Raw genomic sequence first — 22,163 nt, forward strand, 5'->3', positions numbered from 1 at the left:
AGAGACTCCCTGTACTTGATGCTACTGTGCGCTAGCCAATGTGCACACTGATTGGCTTCTCTACCAATATGAATAAAAGCAATTTCCCATGGTCTACGAAGGATTTTGTGAATCTCGTTTAGCACTTTGTTGTGACATAATTTTTCTGTCTTATACTCCTTCAAAGCCTCGTAAACTTCCTTTGCATCTACTTCCACCTCCACTCTTCTCATTCCCAGGTCTGCTGCCATGTGAAGTCCATGGAGGACGCCCCACAACTCAGCTTGCACTGGTTGGCATCTTCCCAAATTTGCCCGAAAACCCCCAATCCACTCCCCATTATGGGTTCGAAGAAGACCTCCACACCCAGCCTTCATTGTTCTTTCTTGTGATGTGCCATCGGTATTCAATTTAACCCACCCTCTTTTGGGTGGGATCCAATGTAAGTTTTCCTTATTTTGAGCTGATTCAATAGATAGAAGCGTGCCTTTCTGATGAGCTCTCTTATACTCCTTTGCTTTTTCCCTTATAATTGAAATAGGATTCACTGGGCGGAGGAAACTTGGATTGTGAACCTCTTCATTTCGCCACTTCCAAAGCCAATAGCAGGTTAGCACAAATTCGTCCACCCAATTGTGCTCAGAGCTTTTGCCCATGTCATTGCTAAAGTTCGTCTGTATCCATAACTCCAGAGGCATTGTGAAAAAGAGAGCAATAGCATTTGGGTGTACTAATTTGGCCCAGATCCTGGATGCGCTAGGACAGTCTCGCAGCACGTGGAGGATCGATTCTTTCACTTGGGGACAATTATGACAGTAAGGAGAAGTTCCCATCATTCTGGCTTTTCTATCTGCTGTCATCAACCTTCCATGATTCATGAGCCACAAAAAGGTACGCACTCTTTCTGGGCCTTTCCATTTCCATATTGCTTTCCAAATTTTGCTGTTTTCACTTTGCTGGCTACTTAGGCTCTTGTATGCAGTTGCAATAGAAAAAACTCCATTTGCTGTATATTTCCACCCGATAGTGTCTTTTCCTTTTTGAGGTTGTGGCGGCTCTGTCTTTCTTATTTCCTCTATTAGATTCTGTGGGAGAAAAGGTTCCAAAATATTGAGCTGCCATTGATTATCTATATTTACAAAGTCTCCAATTGTGTACTGATCCCACTCTCTTGGAATGTCTTGTAAAATGTTTCCTCTAAGAGGTTCCTCTCCTGATAGCCAAATGTCATCCCAGAATCGAATTGTTTTACCATCACCTACGATCCACTTACAGTGCTGCTTCATTCTAGCCCAGGCTCTCTGCAGTTCCTTCCAAAAAGGAGAGCGTTTATTACTGATGTTTATATTCTCTAGCCCATCCAAACTTCCCTGCTTATCGTGAGTAACCACTTGTGTCCATAGAGTTCCCTGTTCCGTGAACAGTCTCCATAGAGTTTTCATAATAAAGGCTTCATTCATCTCATGTAGCTTTCTAAAACCTAGCCCTCCTTGTTGTTTTGGTTGGCACAACGTCTCCCACCCGATGTTATGAACTTTTTTTTGAGATTGGTTATCCCCCCAAACGAAACTTCGAATAGCTTTCTCTATCTCCCTGCAAATTCCTTTTGGGAGTCTGGTGTGTTGCATGTCATAATATGCTAAAGGGTTCAGCACCGCCTTTGCAAGTGTTACTCTCCCCGCTAAAGATAGACACTGTCTTTTCCATCCCTTTAACTTGTTATGCACTCGTTGTAGTACATGTTTAAACTTCTCCTTCCCTCTTCGTTGATTAGTAAACATTGCTCCGAGATACTTGCCCAAGCTTTGATTTTGCTGGAACTGACAGATTCCCTTTATGGTCTCTCTCTCCTCTTTCTTCACATTATTAGAAAATGTTATAGCTGTTTTGGAAACACTGACTTTCAACCCAGACACGTCGCAAAATTTCTTCATCACATCTGTAATAGTAGCAATTTGCTCCACAGTTGCTTCCGCAAACACTAAGAGATCATCTGCAAAAAGAAGGTGGGAGATTTTCGGTCCCTTTCTTCCAACTGTGATTGGCTTCCAGTTATTAGATTCCACATACTCTTCTATCATCTGGGATAATTTATCCATCACCATTACAAAAAGATAAGGTGACAATGGGTCACCTTGCCTCAAACCCCTTGTGGGGCTGAAAATCTCTGTTTTTCCTCCGTTCCACAACAAATTGTATGAGACGGATGACACGCATGTCATGATAATCTCTCTCAACTTGCTTGTCACCCCAAACTCCTCCAAACATTGGTTAAGGAAAGACCACCTCACTCTATCATAGGCTTTCTCGAAGTCGAATTTGATCGCCATGAAGCCTTTCTTACCTCTCATTCTTTTCATGATATGAGTTATCTCTTTGGCTATCAATATATTATCATGAATATTCCGGCCTGGAACAAAGCTGGATTGCTGTGGGGCAATTCTACTCACCAGCCAAGGTTTGATTCTGTCAACTATTATTTTAGATAGCCCTTTATAACTGACGTTACAGAGGGAAATGGGTCTAAACTGGGTTATAAACTCTGGTGTGGGGGTCTTTGGGATGAGTGTAATCAGCGTGTTATTCATCTCCCTAATGCAAGCCGGATCTTTCCAACAGATATCCACCATGGAGAGAACATTAGATTTAATACAGTTCCAATTATCCTTATAAAAACTAGCCGGGAAGCCGTCCTCCCCCGGCGCTTTAAGAGAACCAATTCTAAAGAAAGCTCCTTTAATTTCCTCTGGGGTTGGAAGTGCATCCATCTCCCTCCTGATGTCTTCATCTAGTGGGGGGTACTTATTGATAACAAGCTGAACTAGCTTATTGTTTTCCTCTTCCTTGTACAACATCTTAAAGAAATTAATAGCATGTTGGGCAATGGTCTCCTCTTCTTCCATCCACTCCCCATTCTCGTTACGCAACTTTAAGATTTTGTTCTTTCTCCTTCTTATAATGGTCTTAGTATGGTAGAACTTTGTATTGCGGTCGCCTTCAACTACCCATCTCTCTCTGGACTTCTGTAGCCACATTAGCTCCTCCTTCTCCAAATCATTTTCAAGCTCTGTTGTGAGCTCTCTTTCCAACCTCTCAAGAAAAGGGTTGTGGCCCCTAGCTTGCGCTCTCTGAATTCCCCCTAAACGATTGAGTAGCTTCTGCTTTTTCTTTCCAATATGACCAAAAACATCTCTATTCCAATCCTTCAATCCTCTTGAGAGGTTTCTTAAGGCAGTACCAAGCGGCTCTTGTTTCTTCCAGGTGCTCTCCACATACCCTTTGAATTCTGGATGGAGGTTCCACATAACCTCAAAACGGAAAGGTCTCTCTTTTCGTTGTTGTGCTTGTGGTTTGAAAGTAATTAAGAGGGGGTGGTGATCAGAGTTTATTCTCGTAAGAACATCAACTCTAGCCTCCTCAAATCTAGTTCTCCAAGCTGTATTTCCCAAGGCCCTATCAAGCCGTTTGAAAACTCGCTCTAGCCCCTGCCATTGAGGTCCTCTCCACGTATATTTGGCTCCCACATAGCCAAGGTCTATGAGGCCGCAAGCATTAATCCATTCCTTAAATCTGATGCACGCTCTAGAATCAATACTCCCCCCTCCTTTCTTTTCTGAAGGGCACGCTATGTCATTGAAATCTCCCACCACTAGCCACTCCTTCTGCACGCCCCTTGCAAGGCAGACTACATCCTCTCTAAACTCTTTCCTTAAACTCTCATGGGGGCTAGCATAAACGGCGGTAAGAAGCCAAGTCTCCCCATTGCTGCTGGTGATATCTAAGTGCACAAATTGGGTTTTTGAAACTCTGACATTAACATTTATATGTGGGTCCTTCCAAAGGATCCAGATACCACCACTGAAGCCAACGGCTTCTTCTATATGAAAAAATTCAAACCCAATCCTCCTAACAACTTCCAAAGCTTTGTCACCACTACATCTAGTTTCTTGAAGTATTATGAAATCAGGTTTATATAACCTACTAAATTCTTTAAGGGAGCGAGTGAAAGCCTTACTCACTGCTCCTCTGCAATTCCACGAAAGGACGATCATAGAGAAAGATAGGTAGAGAAGCACACCCGGACACCTACTGTTCCATCAGCATCTTATCCCTCTCAAGGCACATATCTTCACCGTTCTCTGTGTTCATTGAGTTGTTTTCAACTCGCATGTCGCTCTCATCCATTTCCTGCATGGCCATAGCTATTTCCTCTTCTGCCGATATTTTTTCCCGCTCCTCTTCTTCAAACTTAAGAGCTGCTTCCACCATTATCTCTGAAGCTATAGAGTGTGGGTCTGGTGGTTCTGAGTCCATGGAGTTGTGTTGATCCTCCTCCATAACAGCTATCTCGGGAATGACCATGTCTTCCCCAATATCTTGTGTATTTTCAATTTGAGTACCCGGACTTTGGGATAAAAGGTTTTGTGATGTGTCCATATTGTTTGGATCGCCTAAGGTGATAGATTGTGTAGCAGAATTATGGGCTGGGTTTGGTTTGCTGGGTGTTTTTCTTATGAGTTCTTTTTGGGTTTCTGTGGTGTTCTTTGTTGGGTTGGCTTGTGTTGGGGTCTTTATGTTGGCAAGATTTTTTGGGCTTTTGGGTTTTTCTGTTTGGTTTCTTTTTTGTTGGGATGAAACAAATGCTTGGTCTGAGATGTTAATTGATGAGCTCATGTTGGGTGCCTTGTGTGTATTAGTGGGGTTGCTTGTAGAAACGATACTAGGCTCTTGAATCTTCTGATTTGTCTTTTCTGGTGGAATATCCTTAATTGCCAGATGATTGGCTGCCTCCTCATTTGTCTCCTCTGCAGACAACACTGCGAACCTCGTACCACCCACGTTCCTGGTATTTTGCTTTTCTCCACCATCATTTGTTCCTTTCGTCCCATTACCCGCCGCAGCGTCCCCTATCTTTGTTCTCCTGCCACGTGGCTGACGATTCACAACCATCCATGGTCCAAATTGCTCCTGTGAAATATCAGTTCCCAAAGTGCCCCCCTCATTTTCTATAATTACTTCTTTACCCTTCTGGGCTCTCCTCTGCTGTTCTACATCCTGATCAACTTCTCTTCCTTGACTGTCTTCTTTCCCTGATGCCGCCGGCTTATCCTGTCCCTCTCCGGTCACTACATTCTTTGGGCATTTTGCTTTTTCATGGCCTACCATACCGCAGGTAAAGCATATATCATACAACCCCTCATATTCCACCAAATACCTCACACCATTGATGGAATATTGAGATATGAGTGGTGCTGTCAAGTCGAGCTCCACACACAACCTAGCAAATTTACCTCTGCACTTTTCAGCTGTGTTGGAATCCACCTTGAGAGTTCTTCCCACAATATTACCTATCCTCTCTAGCATCTCTTTGTCATAGTACTCAATGGCCAGACCTGGTAACCTCACCCACGCTGCCACTGTATCAATTGTTGCCTCCATTGGATTGAAATCTGGCTTCCAAAATCTGATTGATAAATAATGGTCAAAGATCCTCCACGGTCCCTCTGTCAGTGCATAGTCAAGGTCCTCTTGTGAGAAGAACTTTACAATGAAGAACTCGTTGCCAATGTCGATCATCTCAATACTTCCCTGCTTCCCCCACATACTCTCTAGCCTGCGGGTGAGGACTGGTAATGATATTTTCCTACCCATCAACTTCACAATCAGTGTATCCCACCATGGATGTCTGAGGTTCTTCATGGCCGCTTCATTCAAAATAAAGTTGAAGATCCCATTAACCTTCTCCACCCTTATCTCTGGAATGTTTCTGCTTTGTGGTTGTGGTTCTTCTCTTTTATCTCTTCCGTCCTCCTCCATCATATCCTCCTGATTTCTTACCAGGCTTCCAGCTCCACTGTTAGTTTCCGTTGTTACTGGAGTTCTACCTCCTTTTACCATCTCACTGAAGGATCTTCTAGCTTCACCTCCAGCTTGTCCTCATATCCCTTCTTCAACCATCCATTCTTCCTCCCTTGCTTTGAGAAGAGACTCTCCCGAAAAGCATTGGTCTTCACCTACCTTCCTCACTTTTCTGGTTGCTCTCGCATTATCTTCTCCAGGAGCTCTGGGTGGTTCATGTGAGCGAGAGTGTCCTCCTCGGACAAAACCGCCCCTCATGGTGGTGGTTCAGAATCGGCAAAAGCGGTGGAAGAGAGAAACTATGATGCAAAAAACTTTTCATGATATTTTCTAATCCGACAAGCAAGGATTAATCCACCGCGAAGTTGGAAGTCCAACATAGGGTTCAAATGGACCTTGGTGCTGGTGTGTCCAAAACCCAATCCTTTTAATATTACTGATATTAGCATCCATTTTAAGCCCAATAATATTGAATCTCCGTATATAATGGGCTCATATTGGACTCCACAGAAAAAACAGAGATCCATTATTCATAATCCTCCATCTAGGTTGCCCTGTGTATGTAAAGTCGTAAACACCTCATCTTGCTTTGTTTGTTTTTATTTTTCATATTTGGTGATAATGGCATATATGCGGTGTCTTGCACTGTTTTCAAATTTTCATAGAGACCAACTTGATGTGAGATCATAGACGTTGAACAAAGCTTGTGTGAATATCTAGTTATCTTCTAATATATATTGGCCTTATTTCCCCTGTATTCCTTTTGAAAAAATCTCAATTATTACAAACACACAAACATATCTTATCCAAGATTTTGCCTGATTTATTTGTCATTGCAGACGTATAAATGGAGTAGTATGAGAGAATCTCGTTTGCAACTAGAGATGTTAATGAGGCAGGGTGGGGGCGGAAGATGTCTCCTTGCTTCCCATCCTGGCCCTAGAATTAATCTTCGTCTCCGTTCCGTTTTTTGCCATGAGAAAATAATTGTTCTCATCTCCATTCTCAGTGTTTCCTGTATTTTTTGCGGAACCTCATTCTTCCTCTCCTTATGTGTTAACATCCATATGAAAATTATAATAAAAAATATAAAAACAAAAAAAACAAACTACAAAATATTATTACAAACACACAAACATATCTTATCCAAGATTATAAGTCTAGAAATATAATATAGCAAATTATAGTCCATAAAATAAAATCTTAAACAATAGGGTTAGGATTTTTCAATGAGTGAAATTACTAAAAAAACTCCTATATTAAAAATAAAGTAAGGATTATTAAGTAAGTTAAAAAATTCGAAAAATTATCGAAGATGGGGCGAGATTCTCGCTCGACTCCCCGCCTGTCTCGAGAAAATTTCGCTCCCCATCCCCATTTTCACGAAAAAATTTCTCCATCATTAAAGCCTCATTCAAGACGGTTTCCGCCAAAATTCTCACATCCTGAAAATTTTTGACACTCCTATTTATAATTGGTGTGTTCATAATTAAATTTGATATTTTGTCAGCTATGTTAAACTGCAATAGTGACTATCTGCTAGTCATGATTTACAGCAATGATGAAAGAAAGCCAAGGCCAATAATCTAGCTTGTTCACTGGTGAAAGCGGTGCTCGGAAAACCAAGACAACAAAATTGATTAGAACAATATAATAGAACATGTTCTTGAAGTAAGATGTTCTTGAATTGAATAAATTGTTAGTTCTGCAATTTTTATATAGGCATGCAATTTCATCTGGATTGAATTGAATTTACTTTTACAGGCATTTGACAATTAAGGACTACTCACAATGAATTTTTGTTATTCCTGACCGTTGTAGGAGTGTTTATGAGTTGGGTAGATTTAATTAAATCCGGACCCAATTTCAAAAGGATAATAGGTCTATTTTAATTTGATTTAAAAGTGACTAAAAATAAATTAGATTAAACCGATTTGACCGATATAAAATTAGTATATATAAATTTATAAATTTTAAATATTATAATAATAAAATTTTATTTTTAAAAATTAAATTTAATAAATGGTATATCATATTTATATTAAAATAAATTATTCTAAAATAAAAATAATATTTTATAATATAAAAAATATTAATTAAAATATAAAAATATAATATCACACTACTAATTTCACTCTAAAATATATAATTTTTATTATAAAAAACTAATTTCAAAATCGAAGCAGATGACACGAAATATAATCGAAATCTGACTGAAAAATAAAATCGAACAAAAATAAAATAATCAAACTCAATAAAATATACTTTTAATTCAGACTAAATTTCGAGTCAATGACAGATCCTGATAATCCTAATTTTCAGTTTCGTATTATGTTCTCTTTTCCCTTGAATTCCACAAGATGTATGTTTTCTTTTTAATAGTGTTTTTAGTCTTTTCACGTTATTGCAACCTAAGATCTTATTTAAATAAAATAAGAGAAAATTTAAGAGACCGATATTTTTATTAAAATTTGATCAATATTTAACTAACTAAAAAAATGAATAATTCTATACTATTAAATATAATCTCATATCATTAAAAATATTTGAGTTGCAACGACTATCTATCCCCTCAACCATTAGTGGTGGTGCTCGAGTTGGTTTTGCTTGTGTTAGCAGAGATTGGAAGGGAAGGTGGCAACGAGGCTGTCTGGAAACAATTGAGAGTCGTAGCATTTTGCAAGGAGAGTTGTTTGCTATTTGGAGAGGCTTTCTTTTAGCATGGGACTCGGGACAAAGAGACATTATATGTGAGACAGACTGTGTGGAGGCTTTTACTATTGTCAATAATTTACAAGATTGCTCTGGGTTTACTGATCCTTTGGTGTTAAAAATCCGAGATATCATGTCTTGGAAATGGCGTGCTGATCTTCGATTGATCTTGAGAGATGCAAATACAGTAGCAGACATCATGGCAAAGACTGCAATGAGGACTATTTCTCCCCAAGTGGAGCTTCCATTGCCTTGGAAGGAGTTTGAGAGTAGTATTCAGCGGGACTGCCTTTCTTAAGCAGTTTCTTGTTTTTTTTTCTTTCTTAGTTTTTGTTTATTTTTCTTTTAAGTCACCAAAAAATATCATTAAAAATATTAATAATAATTAATTAATGATTACAAGTTATAAAATTTATTGACTTCTTAACACTCATCATAAAATAAATATCAAATCACTCATATATTTAAATGTTGAAAATATTTTCAACCTTTCGATTCAATATTACACGCAATAATATGAAATGGGTAATGTTAAGTAACCAATAATTTTTTTGAACAACATAAACAACCACTAATCAAATCAAAACATGTTACATCTCTAAATTATTCACTTAAATCTTAATATTATAATAGTCATCCATACACCTAATAAAATGAACATCTGATATATCCATTATTCACATTGTTTAATATTTTTATTGTCTACTTATATTTTCTCCTAATGGAATTAAGACCACGTTTTTGGCAATTAAAACACTGGTACAATAACCCAAACACTGGTACAATAACCCATATTATTAATTAAATTGCATGCAATCTTTGCATCCATCACGGGGTTCATACCAAATCAAAGATATCATAAAAAATAAAATAAAATAACACGTAGGTCATACTCATACATACAATACGAATTAAATATCAGAGGGGATAAGATTTGTTGTCTCCTCAATCTTGGATATGAAAAGCTTCTGAAATTCAGAGTCAACATTAAGAGCCACTTCTTGAATTATAGGGGACATAGCTCCCCACACCGATGCCTTTCCAGCCAACTCTTCAAACAAGGGACTGCAAATAATAACAGAGTATTATTATTGTACTATAACCAAATATTAATAAGAAAAATGTGTGGTATGGTTTCAGTATCTCAAACTTACTTTTCAGTGGTTACAATAGAGTAAGTCTCCATTCCTTGATCACCAGCAATTTGAGCTGCCACAAAGAACTGTGGCACAAGAAGTAATTGACCAGCCTCAACTTGAGTATCCAACACACTTTGTCCATTCAAACCCACAATTTCAATTTTGCCACCTCCTCTAGCAATGTAAATTAACTGAGCCACAGGGCTAATTGAGTGTGATGGAGTCTTAATAGCATTAGGTTCCAATTTCACTATAATTACACTCAACCCAACTTCCCCAATAAAAGGGAACTCTTTGCTTGTTACTGTTGTGACTGAGCCACCTTTATTCACACTATAATCAGGTTTTGAGGCATCTATATTGTGGACCAGCTTTTTGGTGAGGTCTACATGGGGATGAGGCATGTCATGAGCCTTTTCTTTTTCTAATTTAATTATGACAGCACCAGTTTGGCTTGTTGTGAGTATTTTTGTCTCATCTTTGTTGAGATTATAGGATTTGCTTGTGAGATCAGAAGAGAAGCCTCCTAAAATTCCTCCAAAGCCAGATAGGAAGAAGTAGGTGATTTGACCAGGGAAAATAGCCTTTGAGGTTTCACCAAGATAAGCAATGATAACATCTGAATCTCCATTGTTGAACCACCATGAGACAGATCCTATAGGCACTGGTATTATGTCACCTTGCTTAAGTTTTACAACCACTTCTTTTTTAGTGTTGGGGAGTACTATTCCTGCTACACCATTGTTCCCTACATATATATGTGCCATACTTACAATTCAAGAAATAATAACTTCAACATGTAATTTGAGTTTGAGTTAATAAATTTAAGGAGAAAAATACTCATAAAGATATTTTAGAAAAAAATAAAAAGTTATGCTAAAATTTTTTGAATTTTCTTTATATATATAATAGATATAGTCATATAGATTTACAAAAAAAAAATTGTAAAATAATTAAATAAAAAAGATTAATTATTATTAAATTTATAATTTCTATCATATATGTAAGTTTCATAATTGTGGTTAAAAATAATTAATTTATACTTTCTTACTTTATCAATGCCTTGAATTTAGAAAAATTTTTATCTTAGATTTACTACTTAAATAATCATATATACATAAGAGTATGCAAAAAATGAATAAGTTATTGTTGCCTTACTTAGGGCTGCATACGGATCAGATTGGATATAGCCTTTAATTTTATCTTATCTGTACTGTACTTATCGGATTGGATCGGATACAATATCCACATTTTTCAGGTCAGGTCCGATCCGATCCGCAAGTGTTTTAAAGTCCTGTTAGATTGTTTTTACTAAAAAATGTCCAGAAAATTCATTTGTTCACCTGTTTAAGCCTATTTACTCCTAAAATATTATCAATAAAAATTCTCTTGAATAACAAAAAAAACTAATAACACAAGATCTAAGTTTAATTATTCTAAGTTGAAGACAACATAAAAAATTAAAAACAAAATATCATAAACTATGCTATTGTATGAGACATGCCGATATGCGGATCTACAAATCTGCGAATATCACTATCAAATCTGCAATCTGATCGTAGCATAGTGCAGGTTGGATCTGATCCGATGGCTTTGCAGATCGGATAATATCCACAAAATTCGAATCGAATGTAAATAATTACGGAAAATATGTGGATATTATGTAATCCATGTACAATCCTAGACTTACTCTCTTACTAATATTAAGAAATGTATTTAAATCTAGTATTTTTTTGGTACAGGTAGAATTATGGGATGATAATAATGTTAAAAAAAATAAAAAAAACTTTTAATTAGTTAATATTAATTGATTTTAGAATTTAAGTTTATCATTAAATATTTATAGTTAAAGATCATTGATTTAGAATCTATAATTTAAAGATAAATAAAATATTATAAAAAATTAACTAATGTTAAATGGAAAAGAATAGTTGGCTAGCATTACTCTAATGTTAAATTTTATAGAGCACTAAATTTAACTAAAAAGGAAAATAGAGAGTGTAGGTTACCTTGAATGACATAACCAACTTTGGAAACATCTCCATAATGAGGAAGAGCGAAGCCCCAAGGCTTAAGGTGAAGGCGACCACCACCCAAATTGAACTTAGACAACATAGGACTTGACCAAGCGTAGTACCCTCCTCCATCTCCTTCAAACACTGTTTCTGCTCTCTTTGGTGTCAACTCCAACTCCATTTCTTTTTCTTTGGGACCAATAATTTCATATTAATCATTCTATCATCTTTTAATATAATTTTTACTCGGATATTAAAAAAGAAAAAAAAGTTAACTCTTTGCACCTTAATCAGTGTATCATCCTTTAATATAATTTTTACTCGGATATTAAAATATTTTCTTACTTATCAAAATAGAGATTAAATACAAAGACCAAGAAATAATTAAAAAAAAAAAGCCTCTATATCTCACATTTGAAAACGTAAAATTAAAGAGAAAAATAAATACACATGTATATGTTGTAAAATAAAACACAAAACAGTTCCATTTTAGAAAACTATCCTTTTAGTTAATAATCCATCAACAAAATATAAAATGGGTAAGGGTGAAGGAATTGGATTTCTATTGTAACAAGAAAAATATTTAAAAAAAAAATTAACATATACCACAAGTTTCTTTCTATTATTAAAGACATTAAAATTATAAGAGAAGAGAAACATGTACCTGTACTTCTGCAATGTAATATGGAAGGAAGAAGAGTATAAGCCTAGGTTGTCCCAAATCTTTTCTTCTAATTAAGAAGCCACGCAAACTCAAGAGACATCATTGACATTTATAGAGTTCCGAGTGAAGGGCATGTATGTGAGACCGACAATTTGTTTAAAGAGGAAAGTATTGTTTTTGTCCCCAACATTTGGGTTAAGTTTTATTTGTGTCTCTAATGTTTAAATCGTCCTATTTGTATCTTTAACGTTTATAAAAGTAATTCAATGTTATCCTACTATCAATTATATTAACAAATCAGATTATATTTTTCAATTATTTTCACTTGGATGTATTCATTCTCAATTAGGTCTCACTTGGATGTGTTCGATTTAATATTATACCCACTATTTGTGTTTAGATTCAATTATGTCTCTAGAAAAGTAAATTATGTAAATGTTGTAGGAATTAGTTTCAACATTTGATGAGTTATTTTTTAGAGAAGATAGATCATCGATTCTATCCTAGACATTTGTATTCTAATTTCAAAAAGAGATTTTTAAAACTCAAACTAAATCACTCATAATGTGTAATTGATGGCAGGATAACATTGAATCACTTTTATAAATGTTAGGGATACAAATAAGACGATTTAAACGTTAGAAACACAAATAAGATTTACCCTAAACGTTGGAGATAAAAACGATATTTTACTCTTATTTAAATATATTATTATTCTCAAAGTGGCATTATTAAATTTTTAAATAAAAATTGACGGTCTATGTTAGATATATGATATATCATCATAGCAATAATGCATATAAAATATAATAAAATAAAATGAATTAGATGTATCCGACAGATAACCCTATTCAAATGTCTAAAATAGAGTCAGATACTATAGTTTATTAGGTACTATTAACAAGCCATGCTTTGCACGCATAACAGCCACAAGATAAAAACAAAACAATATAATCTATAGCTAGCAGCTAGCTATTACATAAATTTTAAAATTTATATAACTATCCAAAAAACAAATCAACATTGTTATAAAAGGTAGGAGAAAGCACAGTATACAAAAAATGTGTGTATTCTAATTGTATCAAATAATATAATATAAAAAAATATTTATAAATATTAAGAGAATTGAAATAATAAAGTGTTGAGTTAAGAAATTAATTAAATTAATTTAATAATGACAAATATTATTTTTAATGGGTTAAACACCTAATTAATTTTTAATTGAATTTGATTAAGTGTTGCAGGCCAAAGAAAAAAACAAAGCAGCAGCCCAAATGAATGAAAAATAAAATCAAAATTGGTGAGCTACAAGACACTAACGGCCCGAAGATGATGAACAGAAAGCAAATGGATTGAATGGTAAGTGAATATGATCCAAGTCCAAGACATTCCTCTCAAGCTGATCTCTTCAAGGTGTTGCCTCCAAAGCAATGTTCACCTTTTTCATTTGCGATCAGAATCACAGAGATAGAGAGAGAGCTTCTTCTTGCCCATTTCATCAAAGAAGAAAGAAAGAGAAAAGTTAAGCAAAAAGCAAATGTCTAATCACCAAAATCAAACCATGTTAAGCTAAGTCAAAAGATAAAAGGTGATTCATTTCCATTTGCATACAATTTATTTTCTTCACTCCATCTCCAACTCTCTACGACACTATTTTTGGATAAATGGCAAAAGGTATTTTTGATCTATGCTACTGTAAATCAATGGTTCACAAAGTTACTTGGAGTCAAAGCACATTCTTAATGGTATGGATTTGAGGCTCATCACTGAACCACCATTTTTGCTGCTCAGTTAACTTCGGTCAAACAAGAAAATCATATTTGAAATTTCTGATTTGGGGTTAATGGAAGAAAGTGAAATGTCACCTCTGGAAAGCACACAGCTCGAGGAGTTGACCTGGATGAGAGCAACTCAGCAACATGTAAGGAGATATAAAAAAGAAAATCTTTGTTCATATTGAGGTAAGGAGAGAGAACCAGGGTTTGAAGTTCATGTTCTGACAAGTCTTCTCTGAGAGTAGGGGTGTGCATGGGCCGGGTGAAATAGGGTTTGATGTGATCCAGACCCGACCCGAAATATATACCGGGCCTATTTGTTAGACCCGAACCCGACCCTAGACCTGATGAAACCTATACACTTTCGGGCCATGATTATACCGGGTGAAAACCGGGCCATTAACATTATATTACCTTGATACCTTCTTGTAAGTTAGCATGTAAAAATATCTAAATTTCCAAGACTCCAATCATTATTTGACATGGTAAAATTCACTTAGAAAAATATAATAAGAACCAACTCTTTTCTAAAATTAAAGCATAACCATAATCAATACTAATATTGCCTAATAACACCAAATATTTAAATCAATACAAATAACACAAGATTATGCATTAGTCTAAAGTCTTATGCATTTTAAACATAAAATATTAACTTATAGTCTTATATATAATGACTAATAACACAAAATATTAAGGTTTACAACACTTAAATTTCACATAATAATAGCCATCATCCATCACTAATAACACAAAATATTAATTATGTATGATGACCGGGTCACCGGGCCGATTTCGGGTGACCCGAGTTATGGCCCGGATCCGACCCGAAATAATGACCGGGTCTATTTTTGAGACCCATACCTGACCCTAAACCCGATGAAATCACACCAAATTAGCCCCCTAAAGTGTTCGGGACTGGGCCGGGCCGGGCCATGCACACTCCTATCTGAGAGAGTTCATCAACTTGGACAGTGCTTTCTTTCAAATAAGCATTCCGCCAGAATGAGGAACTAAATCAGAATTAAGCAAATCTTGTTCATCACAAAGCAACAGAGACTGTTGAAGCATCAATCTCCTTCATGTTTTACAGATTGTAATTTCATTTTCTATGTATATCTTTCTGTAATTTTGAGTGTGAAAAGGCATAAAGAGATAGCTCAAGTAAAAGTCAAAGAGTGTTAACAGGCTGAGTGAAACACTTGAGAGAAAAGCCTAGAGTGATTTCAGATTTCTTTAGATTGGTTTTGTGTCTTGTATCTTATACCTATGAGGTACCCCTTTCTTAGTTGGGTAAGCAATAAGAGTAAAGGATTAGGTATTAGCATAACCAAATCAAGTTAGGTTAGAATTTGAGAGTAGAAGGATTGTGTGAATCCTATAGAATTGGTGTATATAATACTTTAACTATACTGGAAATCCCACCACTGTTGTGGTGGAACTGCATGTAGGTTGCATTGCACAATGCAACTGAACCAAGATACATGATGGTGTCAGCTTCTCCTTTCCCTTCTCTGTTCTATTTTCTTATATTTATGAGATAAAAATAAATTATCTCATAAATTTTTCACTGCTGAGTCCGAACAGAATCCAAGTGAAAGTTTATAAGTTAAGCCATATTTTATTAAAGTAAAAGAAGGTCCTAGATTCAACCGCCATTCTCTAAACCTTCTACAACCTTCATAAAGATATAATATTATCCTATAATAAATATTCAGATATGTTAAATAATTCTAATAAAAACTAATTGATCTTAATATATTCTAATATAGTCACTTGAGTTTGAAATTTATTTAAAATAACGAAAAAATACCTAAACTAATAGAGGATGCTCCCATAAAGACGAATAAAACGTCTTTTTGTAAAGACATTTATCTGTCGCATTATTATTAGATATATTAATGAATTGGTTATTTTTAAATTTCTTAACAAACTACAATAAAACTGATTTTTTTATAACAATAACAATAAACCCAATTGTTATTAGATTCGGTCGAATAAACCAATTTACATAACTCACTAAATCATTTTTTTTTGTTCTTTTTTTTTTTAAACAAAAATCAGGGATATATTTATCTTTTTACAAATTTAAACATGATTCAGTTTAGATTGTGTAAATCGATCGAATCAACTCGGGTCTAAAAATTATAGTGCGAATAATTGGGTTTATTATTGTTGCTATAATAAACTAATTTTGGTCTGGTTTATTAAAAAATAAATTATTAACCGGTTTAATAAAGATGTCCAATAATATCATGATACATGTAAACGTCTTTAAATAAAGACATTTTTAGTGTCTTTATCGAAATGGTCTCCTAAACTAATAGCACGGGTGCAGATATAACTGTCAAAAGAAAATGCAGACAAAACTGCCACTAGGAAGCGCAGACAAAACTGCCACAAAAAGTGTAGACGGAACTGCCATAAGAAAATATAGACGGAACTGTTGGAAGGAAGCGCAGACAGAACTGCCACAAGGGTGGTCAACTGCTGAAAAACTGCTGAAAAGATGACGAACTGTCAAAAAATGGTTGAAAAGTGACAAAGTGTGAAGAGATGGTAAATCATCGGAAGGTGACGGAAAAATATATGGTTTTTTCGTGAGAATAAGTAGTGAATAAGCTAATAGATGAGGTGAGAAAACATCAAAATATAGACAAAAAAGAAAGAAAAAAATAGTACGAACGAAAAATACAAAAATCATCCTTAACGTTTAAAAACGCTTTAAAATCATCCTTTTCACTCTAAAAAATAAATTTACCCTTATAAAAAATAAATTATAAAATAAAAAATTATAAAATAAAAAGATTAAACTCAACCATTTGCAGCGGCTTCATTATCCCTCTCTTTCTCCATCATCCTCCCAACCCATTTCTTCCTCCAACCAAAGATCCAAACTTTGTTCTCTCCCCAACAACCCAATAAACTCAAACTCCCAACCCAAGCTTCTTTCCTCACCCACCTTTCTCTCTCTACACCAACCCCCATTTTCTCTCTCCTCAAACTTCATTAACAACAAGTTTTCGTTCAAGTTAACAAACAAATTGACTTAATTTCCATAGTGGTCCCTTAGATTCACGACTTTCACCATTTTAGTCCCTCATATTCAAAATACACTATGCTGATCCTCGAGATCCAATTCCAGGCACCATATTGGTCCCTAAACGCTTTTCAATATTGAATCAACAAATGAAATGTTGAACTAGCTCTAACCTACCACGCTAGACACATGGTTAAATAGCGTCTTTTCTTTTTAGCACTTAAATAAGGCAAAAAAAAATGGTCGTTTTGGAGAATGAAAGGAGATATAATAATTTACACATCATATAAACTCTTCTTCTTTTTCTCATTTTTGCCTTGTTTAAATGCTAAAACGAAACGACGTTGTTTAGCCATACATCCAGTATGGCAACTTAGAGCCAATTCAGCACTTAACTCGCTAATTCAGTATTAGAAATGGTTTAGAGACTAATATGGTGCCCAAACTAAATCTCGGGACCAGTACTGATAATTTTGAATTTGAGGGACTAAAATGGTAAAAGTTGTGAATTTGAGGGATCACTCTGAGGATCTGGACCAAACAAATCAAGCAACAGCAACAACCAAGTTCAGCAACAGCAACACACTTTTAGCAACACCAAAATCAAAATGAATCAACAACAGCAGCAATATCCACAAAATAAATTAACAGAAATTTTAGATTTAACAACAATTCAACAATAATCACTGCAACTTCAGATCCAAAATCAACAACAACTAAAAATTAAAAAAAAAATAAAAAAAATGACGTTCATATTCTTAAAAAAAAAAAGGAAGAACAGAAAAAGGAGGAAGGAAGTGACGGTGTGGTGCGGGAACCTACTGCCATCAACCTTTGGCCGCCACTGCCCTCAGTGCGCCCCTCCTTCTTCTTCCCATTCTTCTTCCTCTTCCTTTCAACTACCCCCACCGTTGCCGTCTGTTGAAAGCCAACAACCACTACAAGCGCCACCTCTCCCTTCCCATAACATGTCACAGCGCTGCCTCTTCAAACCTGCACCCTCCGATCTCTCAAAACTATTGCCCACCACCTTCGATTTCTGGACGAGGATAAATTCGAAGGCCTCTCCATTGAACACCCTTCCTCTAATCTTAATGCTTTCCAGTTTTCACTTCAATTCTACTTCCCTCTCACCCTTTTAAATGCTCTCTGCCTCTTGTTTTTTATTTTTATTTTATAATTTTTTTTAGTTAAACGTAATTTGGTGAGGGAGTAGAAATCTAAAAAAAAAAAAAGAGAAAAATTCGGTGATGATGATGATTGATGAAAGGGATTGGGGTTAGTAGGAATGGGGAGAGGATTTTTTTGAAGGTAAAATTATGATAAAAATATTATTTATGGACAAAAGGACAATTTTATAATATTTTTTTGTAACGTTGATAATAATTTTAATACAAAAAAAATTGAAACAATTTTAATTTTAACCCAAAATTTTAAGGACGAAAAAAATACTTAACCTAAAATTTTTCAAAATATTCAGTCTACCTAAGTTCTTCCCAACACTCGTCCAATTTTTTGCCTTCCGTGGCACGTTACACGAGAAATATATATATATTTTTTATATTTATATTTTAATATATATTTTATATCCATAGCTAAATTTTGTGACTAATTTTGATTTACACATATTCATTCATGTGTTTAACTTTTGTCATATTATTTTGTGTAGATGATTGAGTTATGATGTTTTTTGACTAAGAATTATATATCACCACACACTATCATTCATTCTTAATATAATTTCAGGTCATTATACGGTACAGATTTTATACAGATTTAATTTGTGATTATTTTAAAAGACACGTGTTAGTTTTCATAAGTGGACTAGTGATGTTGGGAAAGTTTGGGATGTTAAGTTGTTAACAATGTTCTATTTATTGTATAATTAAACCGTAATAAAATAGATGGAGTTAGGTAATTTTAACTTTGTGACTGTCGGTGTGTAGTTACAATATTAATGAAGAGTTGAATTGTGGAATCACAAGGAATCTTTCTACTTCTTTAATATTTTCATTAAAACAAAAATTAAAAAATGGTTTTACAAGTTATGCATTCTTCATTGATTTTTAAAGGTTTAATTATTCTGTTAGTTTCTATCGTTTTACCAAATTTTTAATTAGGTCCCTATATATATTTTTTTTTAATTGGGTCCCTATACTATAATTTTATTTTCAATTTAATTCTTACCGTGACAAAAATGTTTAAAATAACAAAATATTCCATTAAAAAAATAAATATTCTCATTGTTAAAATTAAAAACCAAATTAAAGAGACTTTAATTTTTTTAAAATTCCAAAATACCCTTTCACATTGCACCGCACTCATACCTTGTCCTATGTTCTTCGTTGAGCTTCCCTGTCGCCGCGTTTCCTCCGCTTGGCATCCGTCGCTGGTCGTCTGCCGTCACTTATCGTAACCCTGGTGTGTTCCACTACTCGCAGAATGCCACGCCGCTCCTCCATCGCCATTCCCTTCGCCTCCCTTTCGCTCGCGTTCGTCGTCGCCATTCCCTTCGCTTATTCACACGCGTTTGTCATCGCCGTCCCTTTTGTTGGCATCCCGTCGCTGCGCCGTCCCCATTGAATTTGATGTGAGTTTGTTTGATTTTTTTGTTTCAACTTCTATTTCTGTTTATGTTTGATTCTCTCTGTTCCTGTTTCTTTTCTTGTTTGAATGTGAGTTTGTTAAATTTTTTTGAATGAACATTTGTTTAATTTGTTTAATTATTTTGTTCCTGTTTAATACCTCCTGTTTGATTATCTTCTTGTTTCTATTTGCTGAATTTGTTTAATTTGTTTAATTGTTCATATTTTCTAATTTTGTTTAATTGTCAGATTTATCTTTGAATTTTGTTTAATGTTCCCCATCCATCTTCTGTTACAATTGCTCTCGAAAAAGGTATGCTTCATCTAACTTATAAAACCACTTTTTTTGTTTTAATGTTATTTTTTGATGGTGCTCATGTATGTATATATGTTATTAAATCTTGTTGTAGAATGATGAATGAATGCTAATAAGTCATTTGACTTTGTTTGAGTGTTTTTATAGGATTTTAGCAAGAAAAACATAGATAAACTGGGACACGAAGTTTATGAGCCTTTGGATGTGATCTCTTCCCACCTCTGCATCTAATCTATGCTGAGAATCCTAGTGATTCTAGGAAGGTTAGTCACATGGAATGATTTAATCGTCTGCTATTAATTTATTATATTTTCTACCTCTGACTATTAATTACATCCCTTAATCTCTTTGGCAAAGAATAGTCCTTACAAGAGGATTACTAATTAGTTAGTATTGGATTGATCTATATATATTATATAAAAGATAATTAAGTTGGGTGGCAACATTATAAAAGCCATACTCTTTGATTAAGTAGCTTGTGATTCTAAATAAGCAAAAACAAAAACACAGCATAATAAATTTTCTTTGGATTTTGCTTTTAAAGTTGTTTTGTATCTAATGCTTTGAAATTAATAATTTCTTGTTTAAGAAAATCTTTCCTTTCTTGATTCATGTATCAAATGGTTTTGATTGGTATTATCAAAACGTTTCCCCCACTCCACTATGGTCAATTTTTGATATAACCTCTAAAATGATCATTTTTGATATAATGGTTCAATTTGTGTGATGATTAATCTTTTTTTTTCTTTTTCAATCTAGACATTGGTTCGGTACCAGTTACAGACATTGCTCTTTCAAAAATTTTTTCGGCTCAGAAACCGACAGTTATCAATGTTATTGTTGATCCTTTGTTATTGTTGATCCCTATGCTGGTTCAGAGAATGAGAGGTTGCAACACAAGAACTAATTTTTAAATTATCTGTATTACACTAAAATTACGTTTTTTTATGGTTTTTGTTTTTAAATTTCAAATTTTAATAACACAAATTATATAGTCTTGTGATTTTTATGGAGTACCATGATATGATAAAGACAAATTATATTCCATGAATCCACACAGATGTAAAATGTTATATGATCATAATGAATACTTGAATGATAGAAGCTGAATTTTATATATACTTATTACTACTATTTTTGTTTCATTTTATCCATTACTTTTTTTTGTATGTTCTTAAGATAAGGTATTTTAAAAATCAAGAAAAAAGAGAAGGTATTTTTGGTACAATTTGTATATCAATAAGCAAAAGAATGATAGTGACAAAATAAAAGAGATTATAGGAATATTTTTCTTTTCGTAAAATCATTGAATAGGGATTATAGTAATATCTTTCTTTGAATATTTATAATTTCATCGAATTTTCAATTAGGTCCTTATACTTTTTTTTTTCTTTTCAATTAGGTCCCTAAGGGTATACAAGTAATTTCACAATTCACTAACATTTTTTTGACGTTTAACGTTAACAAGAACTAAATTGAAAAAAAAAATAATGTATAGGGACCCAATTAAAAAGAAAAAAAGTATAAGAATCTAATTAAAAATTCGGTAAAACTATAGGGACCTGCAGAATAATTAAATCATTTTTAAAAGAAATACTTATTTCAGTTAAAAATAAAAGTAATATTCCTTAATTATAATTAAAATTATTTCCTGTAGTATATGTTAAATAATCTGTTTGATAATAAAGGACATAAATAAATTCTAGATTTTATAAAAAAATTTAAATTGTTAGAATATATTCTTTAATTTTTTTGTTAGTAATATATCATATAACTGTGTATAATAATTAAAAAAGTTTATTTATACTTTACAATCAATTTTTTTTAGAGGATAAACGAAATAAATATGTAAAAAAATTGGAATATCAAAACTGGAAACTATTTTATTTATTTATTATCACTAAATTATAATTTAATATTTTGATGTTATGGGTAAAAATAATTCATTATTTAATAGATTATAACCAAGTTAAAAGTGAATCTTAAACCTTGATTAAATAAAAAATATTAGACTCTTGTATTAAAAAGGGTACTGTAAAAATTATAAAATATGAATCAACAAAAGTAATATTATTGATT

The 22,163-nt window shown here is 34.0% G+C and overlaps 1 protein-coding gene and 1 long non-coding RNA gene across 2 annotated transcripts; one reads left to right on the forward strand and one right to left on the reverse strand.

The window, feature by feature from the left end:
- Positions 1 to 9,315: 9,315 nt before the first annotated feature.
- Positions 9,316 to 12,507, reverse strand: LOC112734302 (cocosin 1). Its single transcript, XM_025783559.3, has 4 exons — positions 12,369 to 12,507; positions 11,699 to 11,893; positions 9,705 to 10,437; positions 9,316 to 9,615 (listed from the first exon to the last, which is right to left on the reverse strand). Exons 2-4 carry the CDS (start codon positions 11,883 to 11,885, stop codon positions 9,462 to 9,464), a joined length of 1,074 nt encoding a protein of 357 aa, XP_025639344.1. The 5' UTR covers positions 11,886 to 11,893; positions 12,369 to 12,507; the 3' UTR covers positions 9,316 to 9,461.
- Positions 12,508 to 19,492: 6,985 nt separating this feature from the next.
- LOC112734303 (uncharacterized) lies at positions 19,493 to 21,201 on the forward strand. The gene is made up of 4 exons (XR_003168345.3): positions 19,493 to 19,773; positions 20,018 to 20,081; positions 20,232 to 20,347; positions 20,844 to 21,201. It is a non-coding gene; the product is annotated as an uncharacterized lncRNA (long non-coding RNA).
- The last annotated feature ends 962 nt before the right edge of the window (positions 21,202 to 22,163 follow it).

This window comes from Arachis hypogaea, chromosome 3 (genome assembly GCF_003086295.3).
Source record: "Arachis hypogaea cultivar Tifrunner chromosome 3, arahy.Tifrunner.gnm2.J5K5, whole genome shotgun sequence".
Lineage (NCBI taxonomy): Eukaryota > Viridiplantae > Streptophyta > Magnoliopsida > Fabales > Fabaceae > Arachis > Arachis hypogaea.